At 47.3% G+C, this 25,414-nt stretch overlaps 3 protein-coding genes across 13 annotated transcripts in view; 2 read left to right on the plus strand and 1 right to left on the minus strand.

The window, feature by feature from the left end:
* NAA60 (N-alpha-acetyltransferase 60, NatF catalytic subunit) overlaps positions 1 to 13,236 on the plus strand; it is a 28,104-nt gene extending 14,868 nt beyond the window's left edge. The window contains exons 1-7 of one of the 4 annotated variants that reach the window (XM_054589496.1): positions 2,955 to 3,070; positions 4,979 to 5,094; positions 6,432 to 6,561; positions 8,412 to 8,508; positions 9,329 to 9,583; positions 10,734 to 11,012; positions 11,805 to 13,235. In XM_054589496.1, the coding sequence (XP_054445471.1) occupies positions 4,985 to 5,094; positions 6,432 to 6,561; positions 8,412 to 8,508; positions 9,329 to 9,583; positions 10,734 to 11,012; positions 11,805 to 11,869 (936 nt within the window). In that variant the 5' untranslated portion in view covers positions 2,955 to 3,070; positions 4,979 to 4,984 and the 3' untranslated portion in view covers positions 11,870 to 13,235. Of the gene's footprint in view, positions 1 to 2,954; positions 3,071 to 4,978; positions 5,095 to 6,431; positions 6,562 to 8,411; positions 8,509 to 9,328; positions 9,584 to 10,670; positions 11,013 to 11,804 lie in introns of those variants that run through there. The other 3 variants (XM_054589495.1, XM_054589498.1, XM_054589497.1) reach the window with 3 other exon arrangements.
* A 2,675-nt stretch (positions 13,237 to 15,911) lies between these two features.
* CUNH16orf90 (chromosome unknown C16orf90 homolog) lies at positions 15,912 to 17,181 on the minus strand. Its single transcript, XM_054589140.1, has 2 exons — positions 16,737 to 17,181; positions 15,912 to 16,355 (listed from the first exon to the last, which is right to left on the minus strand). Exons 1-2 carry the CDS (start codon positions 17,179 to 17,181, stop codon positions 16,168 to 16,170), a joined length of 633 nt encoding a protein of 210 aa, XP_054445115.1. The 3' UTR covers positions 15,912 to 16,167.
* Positions 17,182 to 24,705: 7,524 nt separating this feature from the next.
* The window catches only part of CLUAP1 (clusterin associated protein 1), a 46,256-nt gene continuing 45,547 nt past the window's right edge, over positions 24,706 to 25,414 (plus strand). For all 8 annotated transcript variants that reach the window (XM_054589503.1, XM_054589499.1, XM_054589500.1 and 5 more), the window contains exon 1: positions 24,706 to 24,829. In XM_054589503.1, coding sequence (XP_054445478.1) covers positions 24,808 to 24,829 — 22 coding nt within the window. In that variant the 5' untranslated portion in view covers positions 24,706 to 24,807. The remainder of the gene's footprint in view (positions 24,830 to 25,414) is intronic.

Raw genomic sequence — 25,414 nt, forward strand, 5'->3', positions numbered from 1 at the left:
CTTTCACCACTCCGAGAGAAACTCCACACCCTTAGCCATCGCCCTCCAAGCCACCCAACTGTAGGCAACCACTGATCTACTATCTGCCCCTATGGACTTGACTATTCTGGACATTTCATGTAAGTGGAATCATAAGATATGTAGCCCTTCTCACTCAACATTATGCTTTTAGTGTTCATCTACTTTGTAGTAGGTATCAATGCTAAATATCCACTGTACAGATAAACCACATTTTATGAGTCCAGTCATCCATTGACAGACATTTGGGTTGCTTCCACTTAAAGGCTGTTTTTTGGTGAGCCCAGAGTGGACTTCCACTCATACTTCCTTGCTCAATTAAGAGCAGGGGTTGTATTATCACTAGGGTGTTGAGCAGAATTTTTATAGATCATCCTGTTTGGCCACTTGGATTAGGGAGGTGGTTAGGTAATTGGGCGTGTCTGCCTGGATTTTCCCTAGAGCTGGTTACCACAGAGAGAAGACCCTTGTTTGAGGAGACTTCTCTGGAAAGACTGCATTGATGGACAGGCCTTGCCTTGGCCTGGGATGATGTAGGATTGTTGACTTTGTTCCAAAGGCTCAAAATTTTGACAGGGATTTTCTGCCTTTCCTAGTTTCTTGGCCCTGAGGGAAGAGGAAGGGTATTTGTTGCCCTAAAGTAGTCCTGTGGTTGATACCTAGCAACTTGGGACAAGCACTACTCCTAAAACAATGCCCTGTGTCCTTGGACTGCACAGCAAGTATCTACACTGTCACTCTTTAAAACCTTAATGGAGTTTGAGGGTTGGTAAACATGGGTCCAAGCAATATTCTCTGCCCCCATAACACTGAACTGGGTGCCTGACTCATCTGGGATCCAGAGTGCTCAGCAATTAGCTAACCATGATTTGCTGAGAACTCACTGTTCCCAGGGACATGTGCAAAGGGTGCAATGCTGCTTCCCAAAGCTCTCGATGAAGACACCAAAGGCATTGAAATCTGCCCCCTGGAAAACCAGCTGTCCAAATCTGAAGCACAGCCTAGGTGGAGAAGCTTGGTTGGTCAGTGGTTAGTTTTTAGTTAAGAACATATTTAAACATTCACTTGGCGTACATACCCATCATCCAATTCAACAGTTATAAATATTTTGCCACTTTTGCTCTGAATTAAACTCTAGACATCATTTTGTCATTTCACCCCTACATATCCAGGGTGCGTCTTGCGTCTCTTAAAGAATATGGGCATCTTCTACATAACCATAATGCTATTCTCATATCTAACAAGATTAACAACACCTTCAGTTTTTAGAAGGGAGTGTGTGTGTGTGTGTGTAATCTTTTTCTTTTGCGGGGAAGGGAGGGTCACCTGTGTGGTGCGGGTTGTGTAGAAAACTCCAGGGAAGCGGTTTCCAGCTGGGGAATGTGATGTGCTGGTATCCATCCTGCTTTTGGCAGGTGGACCTCTTGAACCCATAGAGTCGTGTTCCATGGAGCAAAACAGCCCTTTACCCAGGATGACTGGGGAGTCACCACCTAGCCAGTGATTGCTAGGATATATTTTGGACAGGGTTGACTCCTAAAAACTCAGGGCTTGCCAATTTTGGTTGACCAGTCCATTTCCTGGGAGGTAGCTAGCCACTTAGGCCACGTGAGTTCCCTGCAGTCACACTCACCAGGACATAGTCCTGGGGGCCATCGGGGACGGGCGGCTGGAGCAGTGGCCATGGAAGGGGGTGCTCATCATCGGAACGGCCCTGCTGCGTAGGCCAGATAGTCAAGCTATTTACAGGACATCAGCCCAGACAGTGTCTTGATTTCTGAATGCACATCCTAGTGGAAAGAAAACAGCCAACATGGAAAGCTCAGATCTGCCAAGTCTGGGATTATTTTCTTTTTGGTTGGTGTTTTGGTTTTGTTTTGTGTTTGGAACTGAGAACTCAAAAGAGCCTAGCCATCGTGGCCTGCCCTTTCTTGTCAGGCCTCTCATGTTAACATCTGTGATAACCCTGTCCCTTGTTTTGTCATTCCTGCCCAGAGAGACTTGTCTGCGTCAGCTCAGTTCTCAAGGTTCCATAAAGATGGTGCATCCAGAAATCAGCTTTGTCCCCTGCTAAGTGACCAGTCTTCTCTAGCAATGCACCTGCTGGGAACACTTCTCCTTCCTAAGATGTGGGTGGTACCTTAGCTTCTTCCCGACCTAACACCTGTTGGGATTCACGAGGCCTCAGTCAGGAACACTCCCGTTTCTTGTCCTGAAGCGCTTCCGTTCCATAGCCCTCAGAGCCGTCCTCATGCAGGCCAGATACGGGCACCCAGGGCTGCCAGCGGGGTCACAGGAGGGGCCCCTCCACCTTGCAGACATCACACGGGCCGTGTTCAGGTGTGGCCTAAAAACAGAGAGGAGAAGAAAGCAGGTCCCTTCTCATTTCAACTCTTTTTTTTTTTTACATTTTATTTTTTATTTTTTCCATCACTATTTATCTCCCCTAATCCTCTTCCACCTCCACCTCCCCCCCGCACTACACGCCCCCCTCCCCATCACTACCCTGTTGTCCCTATCCAGGAGTTCTTTCTCTGTTTTTCTTTTTTGCTTGATCCCTCAACCCCTCCAACCCCCTCATTTCAACTCTTGAGTCATGCTGTGCAGAGGGCCATGTCAGGGTGGTGCAGTCCCTACCCCTTGCAGTCCAGTGTATTCTAGAAAGAAGAATCCTAAGGTGGCCTCAGAGCCATGGAGTTTCTGCAGTACCTCTGGCTCCTCCTTCCTCTCTACCCACCCCATATATCTGCTTTGAAGTCACCAAGGTTACAGTGATGTTTCCAGCCCTGCAGATGTGCCCTCTAGAGCCCCCACCCCAGGTGTTCCCCCACAGGCTGGCTGGTACCAGAAAGGAGAAGAGGGTACAGCAGCGAACCTGTCATTGCCCAGACTGAGGGGTTCCTGTTCTTGGCCTGTCTGTCCAGCAGCACCTGGTCCTTGGGGTCTGCCAGCCCATGGCCCGCCCTCAAAGGAGCCATCCTTGCTGTTCACACTAAGCTGAGGTTTGTCCAGGGCTTGGAGGCTAAGCAGCTGCCCCGATGGCAGGTAGCAGGTAAGGACACAGCCTTCCTGGGGACCCTCACAGGAATGCCTGAAGTTTTGTGAGGACCAGGTTACAAGCGGCGGTCAAGGGAGCAGGTGACCTTGAAGAATTGCCAAGATTTCTCCAACCTTTGAGCAACAACTGTGGTGCCCACGCACAGAACTGTGGTTTCTAGAGTAAGTTTAGGCAAGGGACTTGATAGAGTCCCTTTCAAGGCCTCCCTAACCCTAACATTTATTATTTAAAATTTCAAATACATAGTAGAAAAATTGAATGTATAAACAATAAGTTTCTCTTATGTCTTACCTGCCACCAAAGTTAATAACATTTTGTCATATTTGCTTCCTAAGTAGCTGAGGTTTTTTTTTTTCCTGGAACTATTTAAAGGTAGTTTTAGACCTCATGATGCTTTACTCCAAAATGTTTCACCATACATCTCCTAAGACTTTCTACATAACCACTTACACCCTTTCACATCTAAGACAGTTAATAACAATTTCATCTGCTATCTAGCTCATAATTAAATTATCACAAAATGTTGTTTTGACATTTATTTTTTCCAGTAGGGGTTTTACCCATTACATTTGGTTGTAAGCCACCTTTTCTCTTTTAGTCTGCTTTTGTTTTTTTAATGACGTTGACTTTTTTGAAGAAACTAGGCTAGTCATCTTGTAGAATATCACCCTTCTCTGTCAGAAGTCATGGTGCTGTTGAATTTATTGCCTGTGTACCAGGTGTTATCTGTAGTTGTGAAGTTAAATCTGTAGGCACAGTTGTCTTCACGCCCAGCATTTTAGGCAGGAACCTGAGGACTTTGTGGACTTCACACACATGGCACTGGTCAGAGAAGCTGGGCTCCCATCACTGGGGAAATTGTGACAGCAGAATCTCAGGTCGAAAGGCTGTTCCTTTGTGATTGATAAGTCCTGTGGGTGCCTTCATGCCTCACACCTGCACCCCAGCACCCTCCACTGGGTGGTTGGTTAAAAGCCTTTGATGAATCTTGTTTGTCTCAGTTATTTTCATCAGCAGCTCCAAAGTTACGACATCTCAGTTCTGTCATTATTCTTCCTAAAAGGATGTGGTAAATGCATGATCCTTTGCCTTTTATTACCAGCTTTCAAAAGACTCCTTTGTTCCCTTTGTCAGAGTCCGATACTTGGCCCCAGGCTTCTTGCCTCCTTGCAGTACCTTAACTGGACCCATCAGCAACCTGGACTGAATGTAGTTTCCTGATTTAAAACAGTCGTCAGCAACTCCTGACCCCTGATTTGAACATCTGGTGTCTTGCAAAATCTCTGTCTCTCTCTCTTTTTTTTCTCATGAGTCATTATCTGCTAGATAAGGGAGGAAAAATGGCCCACCCCGCAAGCACCACTTCTAGAAATCCAGCGGGTCATCGGCCCCTGCCCAGGCTGCTCTTAAGGGGTTGGTGGCCGCTGGCCCAAGTCGGGAGCGGTTGGGCTGATGGGCCATACTCTTTGTGCAGTGGAGAAATGGTGGTACGAGGGAGACAGGAGACCAGCCAGGGAGGGGTGGTGCTTAGAGGGCAGCTCAGAGGGGCAGAAAGGAGAAAAACTGACCAAAGGCAGGCTGCTCTCTGGGGCTTAGGAGCATCTTGCATGAGCAGCAAGGGGACCCTAGGTATACATCCTGCCAGCCCTTCCCAAGCCTCAGTTTCCTTGTCTGCAGTGTGGGGGTGGCTGTGACACCCGATGCAGGGGATTACTGTGAGGGACAGTAATTGCTCCATGCAATTACTGAGGGAACTGCCATCCATGGGGGATGGCATTAGTCTTCCCATCCTTCCTGCCTCACAGGTTAGGAGGAGGAAGAGGAAGTGAAAATGCCATGACGGGGTCAATGGGCTAGTTAGGGGGTTTGGGGGACCTCCTGACGCCGCCTCCCTCCCTGCAGGTGTGAATGACAGAGGTGGTGCCATCCAGCGCCCTCAGCGAGGTCAGCCTGCGCCTCCTCTGCCACGATGACATAGACACCGTGAAGCATCTTTGTGGCGACTGGTTCCCCATAGAGTAAGTTGAATGGTCCCCTCTGTCCCCAGCTGCAGGTTGGAGGGGTAGGGGGAGCAGATGGATATAATAACCATAGATTCACTGACGCTGGCGGGCTTGTGCAAAGGTGAGGGTGGCCTGGATGTGCCATGGTGGCTCAGCCACGTTGCCTGTGAAAGGACCCCAGCCCTGCTCCCCGATGGCCATCAGCCCTTTTCCACCTCACTATATTCCTTATGTGAAGAGTTCCCCAAAAGGGCTTTGCCGAGAAGCTATAATTACAAAGATGTTTGATGCAGTGCTATTTATAAATCAGAAAATTGAGAAATAACTTAAGTATCTTAACAGTTAGGAATTGGTGACATACATTAGGATATGTGCATGCAAAAATGCAATATTACTCAGCCAGGAAAAAAATGTGTTATTGAGATATATTTGACAAGGAGAATTTTTTTACATGATAGTAAATGAAAAAAGCAGACTAGAAAATAGTGTATACCACAATTCCACTTTTATTTGAAAATATGGACAAGATAAAAGTCAATGAAGATATATATATCATCTAGCAAAGTGTTTTTTGTATTTCGGGATGGGTAGATTATTTGCTTGTCTGTATTTCCTACATTTTTCTGATATATCCACGTAGAGCTTTTGTTGTGAGAAAAATAAATGCAAACTTTTAAAAATTAAAAATAAACAAGATGCTGCTACACATCATATTTCTATGAATCTTAACCTCAGATATCACCCACTGTGACCTTGAGAAGAGCTTGGGCAGTACTCCGGCCCCATAGATCCTTCTGGTGGCTGCTCAGTGGCCTCTGCAGAGCAGACCCGAGCAGAGCACCCCTCTACTCTATCTGATACCCTCTTTCAGTTCTTGGTCTCAGGAAAGGCATCTGGGCTAACTTGTTGTGTCCCAAGTTAAGAAACAAACCCATATACCCATAAAGCCCCTAGTGCCCTCTCCCCCTCACCTGGCCTCCGTATCTGGGGCTGAGTCATCTGCCTTTCATCACTGTGTCATAGGCTTTGCATGAAATGCTCTCTTCCCTGCACGCCTTGGGCTCTACAAAAAGTCTTGAGTGCAATGTCATGAAAGGTTTCCCCCTCTTCTTACTTTTACATTTTATAAAATCATTTTCCCATCAGACATTCCCCATCCTGTCTGGACAGATAGTTGCTTTAAGATGATTCACTGGAAATGATACACTTTGGTGGAAACTGAGTGGCAGGCTCCTTATCAGCCCTGGAGCAGTGGACAGAGTAGCCTCGAGTCCCCTGTGGGTCTGCCCTGTGAAGCACAGTGTTAATTGGACTTGGCCTTTGGCAGTTTCACCAGAGTTTGTTCTCCTCAGGTACCCAGACTCATGGTATCGTGACATCACCTCCAACAAGAAGTTCTTTTCCCTTGCTGCAACCTATAGGGGCACCATTGTAGGAATGATAGTAGCTGAAATAAAAAGTAGGACCAAGATTCACAAGGAGGTAAGTATGTGCAGTGATGACAGGGCTGCCAGGGCCTTGGGACAGAATCATGCTGCCTGCTCTGTGGCCCCTTCTCTTAGGAGCCCAGACCCACACCTAGCTGGTTTCTTTCCTGTATGTGTGATGCAGTCATATGTGCGTTAAGTAACAAGTCCTAACCACAGGCATCTTACTAAGGACTATCATTTTGAAGTTAGGAGGGGCATAAATGGTCCACTGAGAATCTGCAGCGTTGTAAGGGACTGTGATTTGTATTGATGGCAGCGTTAAAGAAACTGCTAATACTACTGTGGTGTGTTGAAGGAAGTGCTAAGTTTCAGTTAGAGGTTAGTGAAAATAAAGATAGAATTTTTTTTTAATTCAACATCATAGACCCCTCCAAGATCTATCTAAGAGCCCCGGACAGTCTGTGGACCCCAGGTTAGCAAGTCCTGCTCTAAATGTAAAATGTGAGGTCATGGTCACAAACACATTGTTCCATGTGGTTGACTTGGGTTAAGATTCTGCCTAATGATTTTGGTTATCTTAACAACTGAGTAGCATTTACCACATGGGTATTTACTCCAAAGAGCAGGAAAAAGTCCACCAACTGGCTACTGCTTCTTTTTGTTTGGCTTGAGGCTATTTCTTTAAAAATGCAAGAAGGCTCTCTCTCCCCTTTAAAGACCAGACCCACACAAGTTTACCCTAATTTGCCTGTAATTAGATTTTGGCAAAGGTGGTTTCTTTTGAATAAATTTTCTTCCATTTTTTAGTGCTAAAATATAGCACTCTGGCACTTTCCTAGGCCCCGCTGAGAAGCTGGATAAATTGCATACTGGGGAGAGAGAGCAGGGCCTGTTAGACATCAGCTGGAGAATGAAGTGCCTGCCTTACCTCCCTGTCCCTTTCATGGATTTCAAGTAACCAGAACAATAAGGATACTCCCTGCCCTGAGACTGAGTTTGCTTGTGTGTAGCTTAACTGTGGTGTGGAATGCTGGAGCCAGGGCCAGGAGAATGGGGAGTAGGGACAGGGACAGGCCAGTGCACTCCCAGCACATAGGAGCTACTCACTTAAACAGAGAGGCCAAGTCACCAAGCGTCCTTTCCATGGGGGAGAATCCACTGAGCCTTCTTTTTTTTTTCTTTCTTTTTCTTTTTTTTTTTTTACAAGGTAGAAGAACATCAGAACCTCATGATGGTCAAATTCACAACTCTCTCAGTCCAGAATTCTATCTCTGGAACCAAGAGACACACATGGGGTAGCTGATGTGGCATGTCGCTCTGCCTGGTGTGGATAGCAGAGGGGCCACCCAGACTCCCCACTCTCTTTACTCTAAGATCACCTGGAGACAGTGCACGATCCTTTAATTAAACTTTTCTTTAAAAAAAAAAATAGTTTATTTTTTATTGTATTTTTTCCATTACCATTTACCCCCTTACTAATTAAGCTTTTCAAACTTTGTGTTTGTCTGGCTGTTCGGTCTCTCGGTGTATCAGCTGATGCACGTGAGCACCATTTTGTGCCCACACAGCATAGTCATTTCCTTTGTGCTGTCATAGCTTCACTTGTCTAGCATCGGTGTCCTTCCTTGTATGGTCTACCACCTCTTCCAAAGAGAAACAACTTTTCACAAGTGTTCTTATTTTAGCAGTTTTTAGCAGAAAGGCCCACACCCTCTGGTTTTTCCATGGGGTAGGGGTGACTCTCCAGAACAGGGGTGATCCTCTGTTCTGTCCCTTCCTGCCCCAGTGTCCCCCCAGGTGTTGTCGATGGGAGAGGAAGCACATGGGATGTGTTCTACAGTGGGACCGGGTAGTTCAACTGACTTTATGTGAACTTGACTTTATTTCTGGCTTTTTCTTTAGGATGGAGATATACTAGCCTCCAACTTCTCTGTTGACACACAAGTTGCATACATTCTAAGTTTGGGAGTAGTGAAGGAATTCCGAAAGCACGGCATAGGTAAGGGGCGGCCAAGCTCATGATTTTTGGCACATACACCCCACCCATCCACGTGTAGTCACTTCCCAAATCCTGATGATTCTTGCTCTGCAGTATCTCTCCATCTCTTTCTCTACCTCTCCTCCATCTTGCATCAGACCTTCCTCTCCTCTCAACAGGTCTCCTTTGGCCCTGCCCCCCAAATTGACATTCATTTCAGCCCATGACCTGTCCGCACATTACCAGGTCTTTCTGCTATGGCCTCATTTCCAAGTCTGATGAGATCAGATTACAAACAACTCCCAAAGGTCCTCATTACAGAATGGGCACCTCTTAACTATACCTGCTGCCTTACACACAGCTGTGTCTGGTCATTGGGCATTTTTCATTAAGTGTAGAGAAAACATAATTGAAGAAACAGTCCTAGCTTCCATGTAGCAGTTGCCTATCACATCTGGGGTGCTATACCATCCATGTTATCTCCAAATTCCCCACACAGCCAGCAAGCAGCAAGAGTCTTCATTATAACCCAGGCCTGCCCATTCCATATTTTCCTGGCCTTAGGTTTATACTTTTTGTTGTCTGAAAGGTTAGTGAGCCTCCACAATGGGTCCAACTCTTGGGACAGAACTACGCAGCCTGGATCCATGGTCCTGGACACTCTGGTCTGCAGCTAACAGTCTCTGTCTGGCTATGGGATTTTAGGGACTTGGACAGTGGCTGGTTATGGGAAGTCGGTCTTTGATACAATGGCAGAGAGACCTGTAGGTGACTTCCTTGTCTGCCTCATGCTTCCTCCTCACCTCTCTGCCATGCCTGACTGTTGCCCCTTTGCCTGTAGGTTCTCTTTTACTTGAGAGTTTAAAGGATCACATATCCACCACCGCCCAGGACCACTGCAAAGCCATCTACCTGCACGTCCTCACCACCAACAACACAGCAATAAACTTCTACGAAAACAGAGACTTTAAGCAGCACCACTATCTCCCCTATTACTACTCCATCCGTGGGGTCCTCAAAGATGGCTTCACCTATGTCCTCTACATCAATGGCGGCCACCCACCCTGGACCATCCTATATCCTTTTCTTCTTGGGGGTGAGGGACTGTGGCTTCTTGGTAGGGCCTGTGCACCAGCTGGAGCTGTAGTCACTTTCAGATGACACTCACAAGGCGAAGCTCATAGGATGCATTTTTCCCCAGTGAGATGGTATGGTGGTAGATCTGGTTTGCCTATATTTGGAAATGATGGTTGCAGATGTTGGAAAGCAGATGTGCTTTGGCACTCAGTGTTCCTGGACTTCAGCTCAGCATGAAGGGTGGATTTTTAACTCCTGGTCCAAGATCCGTCCATTTGTCCATTCATTCATCTAATAAGTATTGGTTGAGAGCCCCCTGTTGCTGATATGCAGGGGCTACGACAGTGAGCAAAATAGACAAAAGCCCCTGCCTTCGTGGGGCCTGTGTGCTGGCGGGGGAGAATGAGTTTGAAAGAATTATTTGCTGTTTTGAGCACTTTGGTGTGGGCTATGGGGTACATGATGACCCAGAGGTGTGTCCCTTCCCTGCTCCCTCCTCTTTAACTCTCTCTGGCCATTGACAGACTTCTTAATAGTCATAGGATGTGCCTAGAAACTACTTTGTTTGCATGTGTATGTAATTAAATAAATGAGTCTGGGATTTATCTATTTCATAGGGAAATAAACAGGAAAGAGAAAGGTAGTACAAGAACCCACAGGCCTCCACGCTCATGTGAAGATGGGTCTCTGTGCTAAGGGTTTAGCACTGTTGTCCTCCCTGTGTCACAGGGACATGGTCCTGCCCCTCTGAGGATTATGGGTAGGGTGAGGACCAGGAACATTTGCTCTTCTATACCCTTCCCCACAGCATCCAGTCACTATCCTTCAGCCTTAGTCTGGGTATCCATATGCCTGAGGCCTTGCCTGGAAGGTTCCCTTACCCATGTGCTGCTCTTTATTATTTTGCATGGTGGGTGGAGGCGCTTCCATCTAAGGAGGTTTTCTGGCACTCTGCAGCAGCAGAGCAGACTCTTGGCCTCCCTTGAGAATGGCATGCTGTCTGCACACAGTCCTGGAGGTTGCTTTTCGGGCCCCTGCAAACATTGCCACTCTAGGCGGGTGTGGGCAGGAGAGGCGAGTGGGAGTCTTCCTTAACAGAGCCCCACGGACTACATCCAGCACCTGGGCTCTGCTCTAGCAAACCTGAGCCCCTGCTCCATCCCACACAGGATTTACCGCCAGGCCCACAGCCTGCTCTGCAGCTTCCTGCCATGGTCGAGCATTTCCACCAAGGGCGGCATTGAGTACAGCCGGACCATGTGATGCCAGCCGGGCAGCCTCCAGCAGATCCCACCCCTCGGCGCCCTGCAGAGCCCACCTTCCTGGCCATCTGACCTCGGCTGTACTCTGTAGAGGAGCTGGCCCGTTGCCTGCCCCAGCTGCAGGCCCGGTGCTACATGGGCTCAGGAGCAGAGTGTCGTGGGGCGGGCGTGCCCGGTCTCCAACAGGTATGCCAGAATAGGTGGTGGGGAAAGGGGAGCAGAACTGAGTGGGATGGTGATCCTGAGAAATGGAGGGCCTGCCGCTTTCAACAATAAAAACAGAAGGCTCTGGATGGGCACTTGCTGTGCCAAGGGCTAAGGAAGTCCCTGACCAACGCTTAGAAATTTGAAGGAGGAAAGCAGAGAGTCCTTGAGCCCTTGGCCACAACTTTATTTTTTCACTTCCTGAATAACTTTTAAAAAAAAATGCATTCACATGGTTCAAAAATGGAAAGGTACCAAAAGATCAAGCCCTGTGTCCCCAACCGTCCATAGCCACCCATTACCCTGTCAAGGCTGTCTGGAGCTGCTGTGTCTCGGGCATGCTTCCATAGATCCTGCTTAGATGTCAGCTTTAACCCCAGCGACATCATCAGCTTACAGTGAAGCTCCCTGAGGTGGACACCTTGTAGATGAGAACTCTGCTCAGACATGGCCACTTCTGAATACTGTGAGTGCTACAGAGAGTCCAGCTCTCTCAGACCTCAGAGAACATAGGAGCTGGACAGGATCATTGAGCCTCCTTGTGCATGGACACGTCCTAGAGCAGATTGGTGATTCCATGTGTGCTCCAAGGCCATCTGGGCTGGCACGCACAATGCCTTAATTTGTACTGGGGCTGAGGAGCCCAGGGGTCACTGGAAGGTACGCTGCGGGGTGCACCCAAGGCCATCTGTGGGTTCCTAGGCCAGACATAGGGTGGGACATAGCATTTCTGTGGAGGGATTCATTCCTGCTCCCCTCTTCTCTTTACTGCAGGCTCTCCCAGCCATTCTTCCTGCTCTGGAAACCTCTGCCCATGCCCTGGTTTGGCTCCCGTGTGAGTGCACCAGCCTGACAGGCCAGCCATAGTGTTCACTGTGGTCAGTTTCTTCTGCTGCCTTGGAAGTAAAGGGGCAAGAGGGGGCTTCCTTCTCTGCGCCTCTTCACCGGACTCTTCCCCTGTACTGCCCATTTCTTCCAACTCCTTCCTCCAAAGCCAGAATGAACTTCTGGGAGGGAGGAACCCAAGTGTTATAGATAGACTTGACCCTAAAGACACAGGAGCCTCAGAACAATGAAGGGGTGAAATAAAGGGAATGCCAGACCCTTGTCCAGAACCAGCCTGCAATAGCCTGGGGGCAGGGAGCAGCCCCTACCTCCCCAGCGCTGGCAAGTGGTAGGCAGAGCGAGGGAGGCTTTTCGCCCAAGCACAGAGCTCTGAGGCTTAGTTCCCTGGCATGGTGGTCAGATAATGGGACGGTTTCCCATTCCTGTGCTGCCAATCCTGCTGTCCCAGAGTGAGGAATTACCCATTGCATGCTGGATGTGCCATTCAGATGAACTGCTACAGGGAACCAGGCTGAGGACAGGTGCTGGTGAGTGCCCCGTGGGTCCTCCCCTCCATCTCTTTAGTCCCATGAGATTTGGTTCCAAGGCCTACCCAGATGCAGACAAGAAGCTGAGTGTGGTGCTGGTCAAGTAAGACCTGTCCTTTGGGTCTGGGGGCAGCCACGTGCCTTGTGGTCCCCCAGCATCTGGGGGCAGAGACAGGAGAGGCTGTGTCAGTGCCGGGAAGCATCTGTGTGGACATCACTTGCTACTGGTGTTCCCCTCCACTCCATCCCCCAAAGCTACTTGCTCCCTGCCCTGCCCTCAAGAGTAAAGGGGGTTGGCGGAGTCATGCCCAGCATTGCGGCAGTATCATGGAGCCATCGCCACACTGCACCAGCCTGAGTGGGAGGAGAAGGAATAACCAAGCAAGGGGGCCTTGGACTGGCGTCCACCCTTCCTTTGGAATTCCCAGCCCAGGGGCTTTTCTGGCTTTGTGGTGGAGAGAAGGGGGTTTCTCGAGATGAAGGGGAGCCTGGGCAGGAAAATCATCCCTCCTTCCTTGGCCACTTCACACTCTTGCTGACTGGTCCTTACTCTGCCCTGACGTTAGCTTCGATCTGAGGCTCAGCTCAGTGCCCTCTAATCTGAATCAACGGTTATCATGTGGTTTTTTATTTCTGCCCTTTGGGGAAAGGGAAGAGTCTTCCAGAAGGTTCTGCCTTGGACATTCATAATTGAGCCAAGGCTTTGCCCTGCCCCTTTCTCCTCGCCCCTAATCACGGCAATCTCCAGCCCAGTGTTGAGCAGATTGTAGTGTTTTGTCTCATTACAAATAAATAAATAGATTTTAATTGGTCACATCATGTTTTGCACTTTGGGCCATTCCTGTGGGGATTTGCTCCCTTGCTGGAGCAGTAGCTTTGAGCGGCCCAGGAACTGCTTGTCACTATCAAGTCCTGAGGATGGCTTCTAGCTAAAAAGTGTTTTGTGTAATTATCCTGCCAAATAACGCAGTCCTGAGGAAGAGGTTCTAGAGCTGAAAAGCACAAGTGGGTTCTTTTCTAAACTCAAAAGGTCCTCAGCAGCTGTCCCCATTTGTTCGGGAGTCTTCTTGACCAGCTCTAGGCCTTGAGCTGGGGCCTGTTCCTCTTGGGGGTGCTATCCGGGCTTGGAGAAGGCTCTCAGTGACTCATTGTCGTGGTCAGGAAGGGATTCTGGGCCAGCGCACCTTCCCACAGGAGCCTGGGGGGCCCCTGGGCCAGGGTAACCCATCATGGGGGCCGGGCCCTGGGCCTGGGCCAAGCCTGGGACCACATGCTTCCACCAGCCTCCCGTTAAAGCTTCTGGCCACCCTGAGGGCAAGGGGTTGTGCTTCTCAACCCAATAGACAAATGGGGAAAACTGGTGTATGGGCCAGAAGTTACCCAGGAGCCACACACTCTTGAACGGCCCCTCCAAAGCCCATGTGTGTACCTCTCCCTGAAGGCAGAGCATCACCCAGATAGCCCTCTCCAGAACAGGGCCTGAGGCACCTGCAGAGCTGGGTACGGGGGAGCCCATGGAGTTTGGGAGTTGGAGGTGTTGAATGGAGTAAGGTCAGTGAGCCGGCCTGGACTCTGTAGCAGTGTCCTGGGGCTGTCAGTTACGCCCTTGCTTATTGAGGCAGATACATCAGTCTGCTTTCACCTTGTTAATGGGTCAGCTTCAGGGTTAAGGGGTGACTCCTTGGGGCTCTTGCTCAGGCGTATGAACAAGTATCAACCTGTGGGGGTGGGTAGAGGAGAGGGTTCTGGTGAACTTTGCCCAGAAGGCATCTCCGCCCTCCCAGCCCATCAGCCTTTAGGGACAGGCTCTCAAGGGCTGAGGCTGACTCCTGGTGGCCCAGTTCCAAACCTACTGGCCATTCAGGGAATGGGGTGAGAGCAGCCCAGGTTGATCAGTGTGCCTTTCCACAAATGTCGGCTTGTTGGAGGCTTTGGGTGCTCCTTTACATCAGCTCCCTGTCCCCAGCATGCCATGGCCATGGCTTTTCTGCTTCTTGGCCTTTTTGGGGTGCTTTTCAAGAAGCTTTGGGAAGTTTAGGGAAGAACCATTTAGGGGCCAGCTCAGCCAGTTTTCTTTGGAGCTGACATGTTGCTGTGGCAAATGTCCTTGGGGAAAGACCCAAGCTATGGCTCATTTGCCCTCCATGCTTCAGGGAGGGCAGCGCAGCGGGCTGAAGGATGCACTCCCCAGGTGGCCTGGAGCTCAGCAGTGACCTCCCCTAGGGTGGGTTGGTTTCCCCCATGTGTGGGCTCCTTATGTGGACACCTACTGTGCGTGCACACACACACGAAACTACCAGCCTCCTTTATGCCAGAAGTGATGCCATGTCACTTTTACTACATTCTATTGGTAAAGCAAGACACAAAGCCAGTCCCAGGTCAAGGGTGGGGGATTCTACATAGGGCCAGGCTACCATGATGTGGCCCAACAGAGGTCACCATAGCCTGGGCATCCTGAGATCCAAACCCCAGGGCAGTCTGTGCTCTTCTCTGAGTCTTAGTTCATCAAAAAGTGGGCGGGGGTGGAGGGTGTAACTTGCCAAGGACTGAGTATTCGGGCTTCTGGCATGCTCTCACCTCTGCCTGGTACCTGCCTGGTACCCGGTGCAGCTCCCTAATGTCTCTGTCTTGAGCAGTGGTCCCTCAGGTCCCCCAACCTCAGCCTTCTGGGGGAGTGAGTGTTGTGGTGGGAGAAGACAGCTGCCCTTTCTTACACCTCATGAGGCTCACCCTGTGGACCAGCTGGGTGGCTGCATCCCTCATACACCAGCCCCAGTCACAGCTGGAATATTCAAACACCTGCTTTCTTGTGGCTGCTCTCTAGCTCCTGCAGCCTGACTCCCACTGACAAGGGCCACACCCATACTAATAACAAACTGAAAACAGCTCAGGGACCAGTCTCCAGAATCTGCTGTCCCTGGGACCTATGAAATGTCCAAGGTAGAACCAGAGTAGAGGAGTAGGGAAGGGGCCTAAGGTATTATTTCCCTGAGTCTAGAAGGAACCCAGCTGACCTGGTGTCCGGAGTGTCATAGACACTAACACGTGGATCTGGCCAGAGACCCCATAAGGGGCAGCTCAGCTGTAACCCAGCCCAGGTTGCCAGGACTGGAAGTCAGCCAGACAGTGAGGGACACTGAAGCCACCCTCCATGATCTCATCCTGTCCCTGCTGGGCTGTCCCAGTGACATAGTCCAGGACACTACTGAGACACTTGGTTGCCACAATTGGGTGAAGGGAGCTAGATGAATATAGTGGGTAGATGCTGCGGATGCTGCTAAACATCCTACAACACACATGACAGCCCCCACCACAAGGAATGATCTCGTCTCAAATATCAAAAGGACCAAGGGCACAGAAACTTGCTCTTAGAAACACAGAGGCAAAGGGTCTGTTTCTCCAACTGAACTGACCTAATGACAGACTGAGGGACAGAGATGCATGCAGGCTTTGGCTTTTATTGAGATTAGACCAGCGGGCTCCCCTGCCTCTTGGGAGCACCACACTCTGCTCAGCCTGGCCTCCCGGTACGAGTGGTTGACGAGTTGGAGCAGGCTCCAAGGACATGCCCAGGCTTCTATTTTTCTGTCCCTCATTCAGGACTTATCCCTCCCTCCCCTTGAGTTTTCCTGAGGCTGGCCCAGGCTCTAGTGCTGGGCAGCTACAGGTCTCTCAGTCTGAAGGGGCTGCTGGTGGGGCTGAGCCCTCCCTCTTTGGACCTGCCTCTACCACCTCCTGCGTCATTTTTCCCCTCCGGCGCTGAGCTATGAGAACCAGCCCTGGCCCTGGGATCCCTGTAGCCTCTGCAGAGGCCCAGAGCGGGTTCTCTTGCACAATGGACAGTTGGGCTCCTCTGAGGCCTCCCAGGACCTTTTGGGCCTGAACGCCAAGCCTTCAGAGGTACCAGGCTGAGAGAGAGCACCCTGGGCTAGATCTGTGCTGGAAGTGGAAGCTGAGGAAAAAGAGGAGAGAGGAGTCAATTAGAGGGACCCAGGGGAGGCTGCCAGCCTATTTTATCCTATGATGCCCATCCCAAACCCAGTGTCCTTCAAAATAGGAGTGGAGAGAGTCTCTTTAAAGATAATCCATGTGGGAGGGAGGAAGAAGAGGGAAATATGGTTCCAGTTGGAAGAACCCTCATCTAACCTAAACCCTTCATTTTTCAAGTGGGGAAACTGAAGCCCACCCAAGAATGAGGGAGCTCATCAACTGTAGAGATGGGACAGAAACCCAGAAGGCTTGGGAGTTGAGAAGGGCCCATCTAGGTCCATCTTGAGTCTCCAACCCAATCCTCTGTGTTTTACCCTCCTGCTTCACTTGGACAGGTGCTCACCTGTATTTCCCAGGCTGTCCCTGGACAGTTGAGCTTCCAGAAGGGCTGAGTGGTGGCTGTCATCTGGGTTCAGAGTCCCCTGTGGCAGGTCCGGAGGCCAGGCCACACCCTCAGGCCACAGGAGGCAGCCCTCTGCCATGAGCCGTCCCAGCCAGTGACTCTCACACTGGCCAGCAGGCTGCACATGACTTGGCAGGTAGAGCGGCAGGCCCCTGAGGTGGCGTAGCCGGAAGTTCTTGGGCTTGCTTCCCTGGGCACTGGGGCACTGCTGCTGCTGGGCCCCCAGGCCTCCCTCATAGATGTTGGATGGTGTGTCAGGGTGACTGGGGAGTCCTTGGGCCCAGCTCACTGCATCTATGGAAGGGAAAGCAGGAGGGCGGTGATCAGTGGGCCACAGCAGCCATGAGGGGAAAACAGCCCCATGTTCATGTGATGGTCTCCACATTGGCCAGCTGACACTCAGCTTACTTGCCTGTCAATTGGGCTAAAATGTCCTGCCTCTGGCCTCCTCTGACCCAACATATTAGTCCTCTTTCCTCCCCAGCTAACAGGGAGGCCTGAGAAGCCTTAGCCTCGGCACCAAATTCTCTTTCAGGATTTCAAGCCCTTTCTGCCCCTGTGCACCCCCTACCCTGGGAAGAGCATTGTGGTGCCAGCAGAGAAATTCTGCAGTGGGTGCAGAATCTTGCAGTCCAGCTCACATGTCCTGGACCAGTGACCATTTCTTTCTCCCAAGCATGTATGCCTGTGAAGCCACTCTGGTGTCTTTGGGCTCAGATAAAGGCAAGAGGACATTTCTCTTCCTGCCACTTCTCCCCACAGTCCCGCACCTTCTCTTATGCGCAGCTCAGAGAACGCACAGACCAAGGCTTCCATTGAGAGCCAGTGTGGTGGGGGAGGAGTGAGTGGCCCAGCCCTCCGTGCAGCAGGGCTTTGCTCTCCCCTGCCTAGGGAGTGGGTCTGCAGGTTTCCCTTGGCAACCAGCTATGTGATGTCACAGGGAAGACTTCCAGCCTTCCTAGACCCCCTGAGTTTGGGGGAGGATGATGCCCAGGGCAGGGACAGGGTGGAAGGAGGGCAAGGGAAGGGGGCAGTATTCTAAGGGTGGTCCCTGGTCCCTCTGGCTCATGACAGGCCGCACAATACAGACTCAGCTCTTGCAGGCTGTCACTGTTTCCTCATATGGGTGGGAAATGAGGTTTAGGGGTACTGAGTCTGAAACCTGGGTTAGTGCTTTGAGAATACTGATAAGGTGGTCCTGGGTGACTGGGTAAGTCACAACCCTTTTTTTTTTTTTTTTTTTTTTTAAGAGGGGAAGGGAGGGGGAAAGGGAGAGAAAGGTCGATGTGCAAGAGAAGCACTGATTGGCTGCCTCCTGTACACACCCTGACCAGGGACCAAACCCACAAACACAGGCACATGTCCTGACCAGGAATTGAACCATGCTTTTTGTTTTGCGGGACGACACACAACCAACTGGGCAACGCTGGTTAGGGCAAGACACAACTTTTTTCATTGTTCATTTTCCTGTAAGTAAATGATGGGGGATTGTGTGGCTCATACCAAGTGTGAAGAAAGATATTATGAAGGAACTGGAGCTCTCATATACTGCTGGTGGGAATGTTAAATGGCTCCACTACATTGGGAAACAACTTCTTAAAAAGTTAGACTTTCAAATAAAAGGCATCTAAAGTGAAAAAGAAGTAAAACTTCCATTATTTGTAGATGATATAACTATACATAGAGAACCCTAAAGCGTCCATGAAAACAATATCCTGGCCAGATAACTCAAGTTGGTTAGAGCATCGTCCCAACATGCCCAGGTTGCAAGTTCAATCCCTGGTCATGGCACATACATCAATGAATGAATGCATATGTAAGTAGAATAACAAATTGGTTTCTTTCTCTCTGTTTCTCTGTCTCCCTCTCTCCCCGCTTCCCCTTTTTCTCTAAAATGAATTTACAAAGGTATTAGAACTGATAAATTCATTCAATCAAGTAGCAGTATACAAAAACAATATTCAGACATCAGTTACATTTTTGCCCTGGCAGGGTGGCGCAGTTGATTGGAGCGTCATCCTGTGCACCAAAAGGGTTGCAAGTTTGTTTCCCAGTCAGCCCACATACCTGGGTTGCAGATTAGATCCCTGGTCAGGGTGCATACAGGAGGCAATCTATCAATGTTTCTCACATCCGTGTGTCCCTCATGTCTCTCCCCCTCCCCCACTTTCCCCTCTCTCTAAAATCAATAAAAACATATCCTCAGGTGAGGATTTAAATAAAAAGAAATCAGTTGCATTTTTACATACCAATAATGAACTGTCAGAGAAATTAGGGAAACGATACCATTTACAATTGCATCAAAAAAATATAAAATATGTAGGAATAAATTGAACCAAGGAGGTAAAAGAGCTGTACTCAGAAAATAAGACTTTGAAGAAAGAAACTTAAGAAGATAAAAATAAATGGAAGCATATACCATACTCATGAGTAGAAAGAATTTAACATAGTTAAAATGTCCATACTACCCAAATCAATCTAAAGTTTCAATGCAATCCCTATCAAAATACCAATGGCATTTTTTTCACAGAACTAGACAAATAACCCTAAAATTTATATGGAACCATAAAAGACCTGGAATAACCTAAGCAATCTTAAGAAGAACAAAGTTGGATAGTGATCTCTCTCTCTCTGGACCACACCAGTACCCTTCCCTCTTCTCCCCGACCTCGGCACGTTACCTTTCCCTTTCTCCTAAGTTCCAAGGGCCCTTCTTTTGACCCTGTAACTTGTTTCCTGAGCCCACATAGCCCAGCTGTACTTTTTCTACCCCTGTGACTTTCTAAGTAAATTTGCTTATAAAAAGAATAGCAGATGAAGGTATTGTGCTACCTGTGATATCAAGTTTACTACAAAGTCTATAGTAATCAAAACAACATGGTACTGGCATAAAAACAGATATAGACCAATGGAACAGGATAGAAAGCCCAGAAGTAAACCCACGCCTATATAGTCAATTAATCTATGATAAAGGAGGCAAGAATATACAATGTAGTAAAGACTATCTTCAATAAATGGTATTAAGAAAACTGGACAGATACATGCAAAAAAATAAAACTAGACCACTTTCTGACACAACATAAGAATAAACTCAGTGGATTAAAGGCTTAAGTGTAAGACTTGGGAACCATAAAACTAGAAGAAAACAGTTAACTCTGTGACATTGCTCTCAGCAGTGTGTGTGTGTGTGTGTGTGTGTGTGTGTGTGTATTTTTTTGGATTGTCTCCTTGGGCAAGGGAAACAAAAAAATATGAGAGTCTACCTCAAACTAAAAATTTTACAAAGCAAAGGAAACCATCAACAAAAATACAACCTATGAATGGGAGAAGATATTCACTATTGATATATTGATAAGGGGTTAATATCCAAAATATATAAGGAACTCTTACAATTTAGCACCAAAAAGACAATCAATCTGATTTAAAAGTGGTCAGAGGACCTGAATAGACATTTTTCCAAAAGGGACATACTGATGGTCAGTAGGCATAAGAAGAGATATTCAGCATCACTAATCACAAGGGAAATGCAAATTAAAACTAAAAGGGAATTATCACCTCACAACTGTCAAAATGGCTATTATCAATAAATCAACAAGTGTTGGTGAAGATGTGGACAAAAGGGAACCTTTGTGCATTGTTGGTGGCATTACAAATTGGTACAGCCACTATGGAAACAGTATGAGGTCCTCAAGAAATTAAAAATAGAACTACCATATGACCCAGCTATTCCACTTCTGGATATCTATCCAAAGACATCCAAAACACTAATTTGAGAAGATACATATGTACATCCCTGTGTTCATTGCAGCATTATTTACAATAGCCAAGATATGAAAGCAACCCAAGTGGTACATATATAATGGAGTATTATGTGGCCATAAAAAAGAATGCAATCTGCCCTGGCTGGTGTGGCTCAGTGGATTGAGTGCAGTCCTCTGAATCAAAAGGTCGCTGGTTCAAGTCCCAGTCAGGGCACATGCCTGGGTTGTGAGCCAGGGCCCCAGTTGGGGGCATGTGAAGGGCAACCAATAGATGTATCTTTCACATATTGCTGTTTCTTTCCCTCTCTTTCTCCCTTCCCCTCTCTCTAAAAGTAAATAAGTACAATCTTTTTTAAAAAATGCAATCTTCTGCAATAATATGGGCAAACCTAGAGGGTATTAGGCCAAGTGAAATAAGTCAGACAAAGAAAGACAAATACCATATAATTTCACTTATATATGGAATCTAAAACACAAAATAATGAACAAAACAGAAACTCAGAGAGAGAACAAACATAGTTACCAGATGGGGAGCTGGGAGACTTGGTAAAAAAGGTGAAGGGCTACCCAGGCCAGGTGGCTTAGTTGATTGGAGTATCATCCCATGCACCAAAAGGTCATGTGTTTGATTCCCAATCAGGGCCCATATCTGGGTTATGGATTTGATCCCCGGTCAGGGCATATGCAGAGGCAGCTGATTGATGTTCTCTCACATCAGTGTTTCTCCCTTCTCCAAAATCAATAAAAGCATCCTTGGGTAAAGAGCTTAAGTACAAATTAGCAGTTACCAAATAGTGATGGGGGCCCTAGCCAGGTAGTTCAATTGATTAGAGTGTCATCCCAATATGACAAAGTTGCAGGTTCAATCCCTGGTCAGATTGAATCAACATACAAGAAGCCAATAAATGCATAAATAAATGGAACAACAGATCATTGTTTCTTCCTTCTCTCTCCCCGTTCCTCTATCTAAAATAATAAAAATTTAAAAAAAAATAATGAAGCCCTGGCTGATGTGACTCTGGATTGAGTGCTGGCCTGGGAACAGAAAGGTCGCTGGTTTGATTCCCAGTCAGGGCACATGCCTGGGTTGTGAGCCAGGCCCCCAGTTGGGGGCATGCAAGAGGCAACCAGTCCATATTTCTCTCGCAAATCGTCTTTCTCTCCTTCTCTCCCTCATTTACCTTCTCTTCCTCTCTCTAAAAATAAATAAAATTTTTTAAAAAATCATGAGGGTGAAATGTACAGCATATAGAGTATAAGTCAGTAATATCTATGTATGGCATCAAGTGGATACTAAACTTATTGGGGGTATTACTTAAAAGGTATATAAATGTCTAATCACTATTCTGTACACCTGAAACATACAGTAAAGTTTTTTAAAGTTGTTTTCAATTCTATTTACAGATGACAGTCTTACACAAAAAATTAGTTCATGCTCAACATTGAGCTGATAAAACTATTAGAGCTAATAAAGCTCAGCAAAGTTGTTGGATATAAGCACAATGTAAAAATTAGTTGTATTTCTAAACACTGGCAAAGAATAAAAGGAATAAAATGGGAATAAATGTCACTGAGGAGTTTAAAGGCAACACTGAAAACTATGAAACAGGTGCTTAAAAAATAAGACAAATAAATGGAATAATATTCCTGTTCATGGACTGAAGACTCAATATTGTTAAGGCAGCAGTATTCCCTAAAGTGATTTACAGATTCTTTGAAAATCCTCGTGGCCTTTTATGCAGAAACTGGAAAGCTGATCCTAAAATTCACATGGAATTACATAGAAGCCCAAATAACCAAAAACAATTTTTAAAAAGAAAAATTTAAATTTAACACAAAATTTAACCAAAACAGTGTAGAACTGACATAAGGACAGATGTCTCAACCAATTGAATAGAATAGAGAGATCAGAAATAAACCCCTATCTATGGTCAGTTGGTTTTCAACAACAGTGTCAAGACTATTCAATGGGGGAAAGAATTTCTTCAACAAATGGTGCTGGGGCAACTGGATAGCCACATGCAAGAGAATGAAGGTTGGCCCCTACCTCACACCATATACAAAAATTGACCCAAAATGCATCAAAAGACATAAATGTAAGAGCTAAAACTATAAAACTCTTAGAAGTAAACATAAGAGTAAATCTTTATGATTTTGGATTTGGAAATGAATTATTAGTATAACAAAATAACAAGTAACAAAAAAGATAAATTGGACTCCATCAAAACTTCTAACTTTTCTGCTGCAAAAGGCAGTATCAAGAAGTAAAAGCCTACAGAATGTGATATTTGCAAATCATGTATCTGATAAGAATGTAGTATTCAGAACATATAAAGACTTACAACTCAACAACAAAAAGATAACCCAATTTAAAAATGGCAAAGTAGAATAGGCATTTCTCCATAGATACACAAGACTGTCAACAAACACAAGAGAAGATGCTCAACATCATTAGTCATTAGGGAAATGCAAATTTAAACCATATGTGATACTACTTCACACCCATAAGGATGCATATAACAATTTTTTTTTTTTAAAAAACACAAATTGACACATCAATGAGGATGTGGAGAAACTGGAACCTTCCTATGCTACGGGTGGGAATGTAAAATGGTAGAACCAATAACGTATGTAAATTCAAGTTGGTACATATCCTGTTGAGCTCTTGGCACTGTCAGGCTTTTTGTTGTTTCAACCATCCTAATAACTGCATAGTGATGTGTCACTGTGGTTTAATATGCATTTTCCTAATGACTAATAACCATGAGCATCTTTTTCTTATTATTTGCCATATATCTTCTTTTTTAAAGTATCTGTTTAAAATTTTGGTCCACTTTCTAATTGGATTTAGTGTTGAGAGTTTGTTATGTATTCTGGATGTGTCTTTTCATTGGCTGTGTTTTGTGAATATTTTCTTTTAGACTGCGGATTATCCTTTTTCTTAAAAACGTCTCGAAGGGAAGTTTTAATTTTTTATTAAGTCCAATTTAAAAAACATTTTTAAGGATTATACTTCTGGTGTATCTAAGAAATCTTGCTTAACCATGTCATAAAACTTTTCCCATTTTCTTCTAGAAAAGATAGTTTCAAGTGTTTTGTTTTGTTTTTTAACTTAAGGCCTTAATAGGGACCTTGATATAAACAGCAGTTTCCCGTGATGTGACAATTTTAGATTTTATATTTAGGTTGTGTGACGGTTCATTTATTTGGATTCCCAATTGTTTAAAATCATTTATTGAAAGACTATTCTTTATCCACTGAAGCGTTTTGTCATCTTTGTTACACTGACCATATATATGTGGATATATTTGAGGATTCTCCTTAGGGTCCGTGCATTTGTTTCTGTTACTTCGCCAACATCAATAAAGATGCGGAGAAAATCCCAGGGGTTGGCAGTCCCTCCTCTTCGCCCGCCCTTCCGAGCTCAGCCCACTTCATCTCCCAGGTCGTCTTTGTCACCTGTCCTACACTGTAGCAGCCCTGGGGAAGGCTTCCAGGTGAGCCCCCAGGTGATGTGGCCGAACTTCGTGTTCCATCCTCACCCTGGAGGCTTCCCCGTACTCAACCAAGCGCACAACCCCCCACTCTCCAAAAGAGGACACGGTTACCAGGACAACCGCCGGCGCGCCGGGATCCGGGACGACTTCCGGCTTGTCGTGACGAACGAGCCGCCTGCGCGTACTTGGGTCCAGGCCTGACACCCTCTCGCGGTTGGGCGATTAGCTCTGGCCTTCTACAGGAAGTTCGGAGTACTGCCCCTTAGCGCTGCGGTGTTTTCTCTGGGGTTCCTGACGCCGGCGCAGCCAGCAGTTTATACGTGGCAGGGAGAAAGCTGCTGGGCAAAGGAGACTCAGCTTCTTGACACTATCGTACATTCTTTCCAGAGGAGTAGAGAGGAGGAAATGGGAAGCAATATGTAGAGAACCTAGCACAGTGTCAGGCACATAGTAGGTGCTTAGAACGTGTCAGTCAGTGTCTGCAAAGTGTTGATAGGGGCTCGAACACCCTGCGGCTCGGAGCTCCCCGTCGGGAGGTACGTCCCGCACCTCCCTCCTCGATTCCGAGGCATCCCAACGCCTGCCACCGCTTCTCTGGCGCACGTTTACGTAATCTGGCTGCTTCGCCTCTTGTCCTGTTTGACTCTTGCTGCGCGCCGTCGAGAACTCCGTGCGTTGCCATAGAGACACGAGAGCGCTGAGTGGGAAGCCGTGGATAACCGCGGAGGCTCCGTGCTTCTCCGTGCCAGAATCATGTCTTTCCGCGACCTTCGCAGTAAGGAAACCCTGCCCCTTGTGACCTGTGGGCCCCCCAAGAGACTCGGGGCTCGCGTGCTCCGGGTCTTCTTGTCTGAGCTGCTTCGAACCCCTCCTGGGCCTCTGCACCTCCGGGGCGCCCCTAGTTCTCTGTTGCCCTCCCTCTCCAGGTTCAGCGCCACAGTCCGGGTTTATATTTTCCATTGGCTGTGGCTTGTGCAGTAGAGGAATCGAGGATCGATAAAGTTTCAATTTTATCTCATTTTAATTGACTTGTATGGCTACTTGAGCTCTTCACTACCGAATTAGAAAAACGCAGAGACTTTTTGGATTGGGTTAAGTTAGAGCTCAGAGAAACGAACAAAACCGAGGAGAGGACTGCTGAATAATAATTGCGTCTTAACTCTTTTTAAGTTTTTACGACCTGCTAGGTAGTAACTGTTTTGTGTATGTATCATTTTATTTACTCCTTTGAATAACTACGTTTCTATATTTAGAGGCGAGGAAACGGGCACAGGGAGGTCAAGTTACTCAGTCGAGGGACACAAGTGCTAAGAGCTGGCTCTGGAGTTTGAACTCAGTTGTCCAACTTCCAAAGGCTTCA

This window comes from Pteronotus mesoamericanus, unplaced genomic scaffold (assembly GCF_021234165.1).
Source record: "Pteronotus mesoamericanus isolate MK-2021 breed Mesoamerican mustached bat unplaced genomic scaffold, CSHL_Meso_final scaffold_167, whole genome shotgun sequence".
NCBI lineage: Eukaryota > Metazoa > Chordata > Mammalia > Chiroptera > Mormoopidae > Pteronotus > Pteronotus mesoamericanus.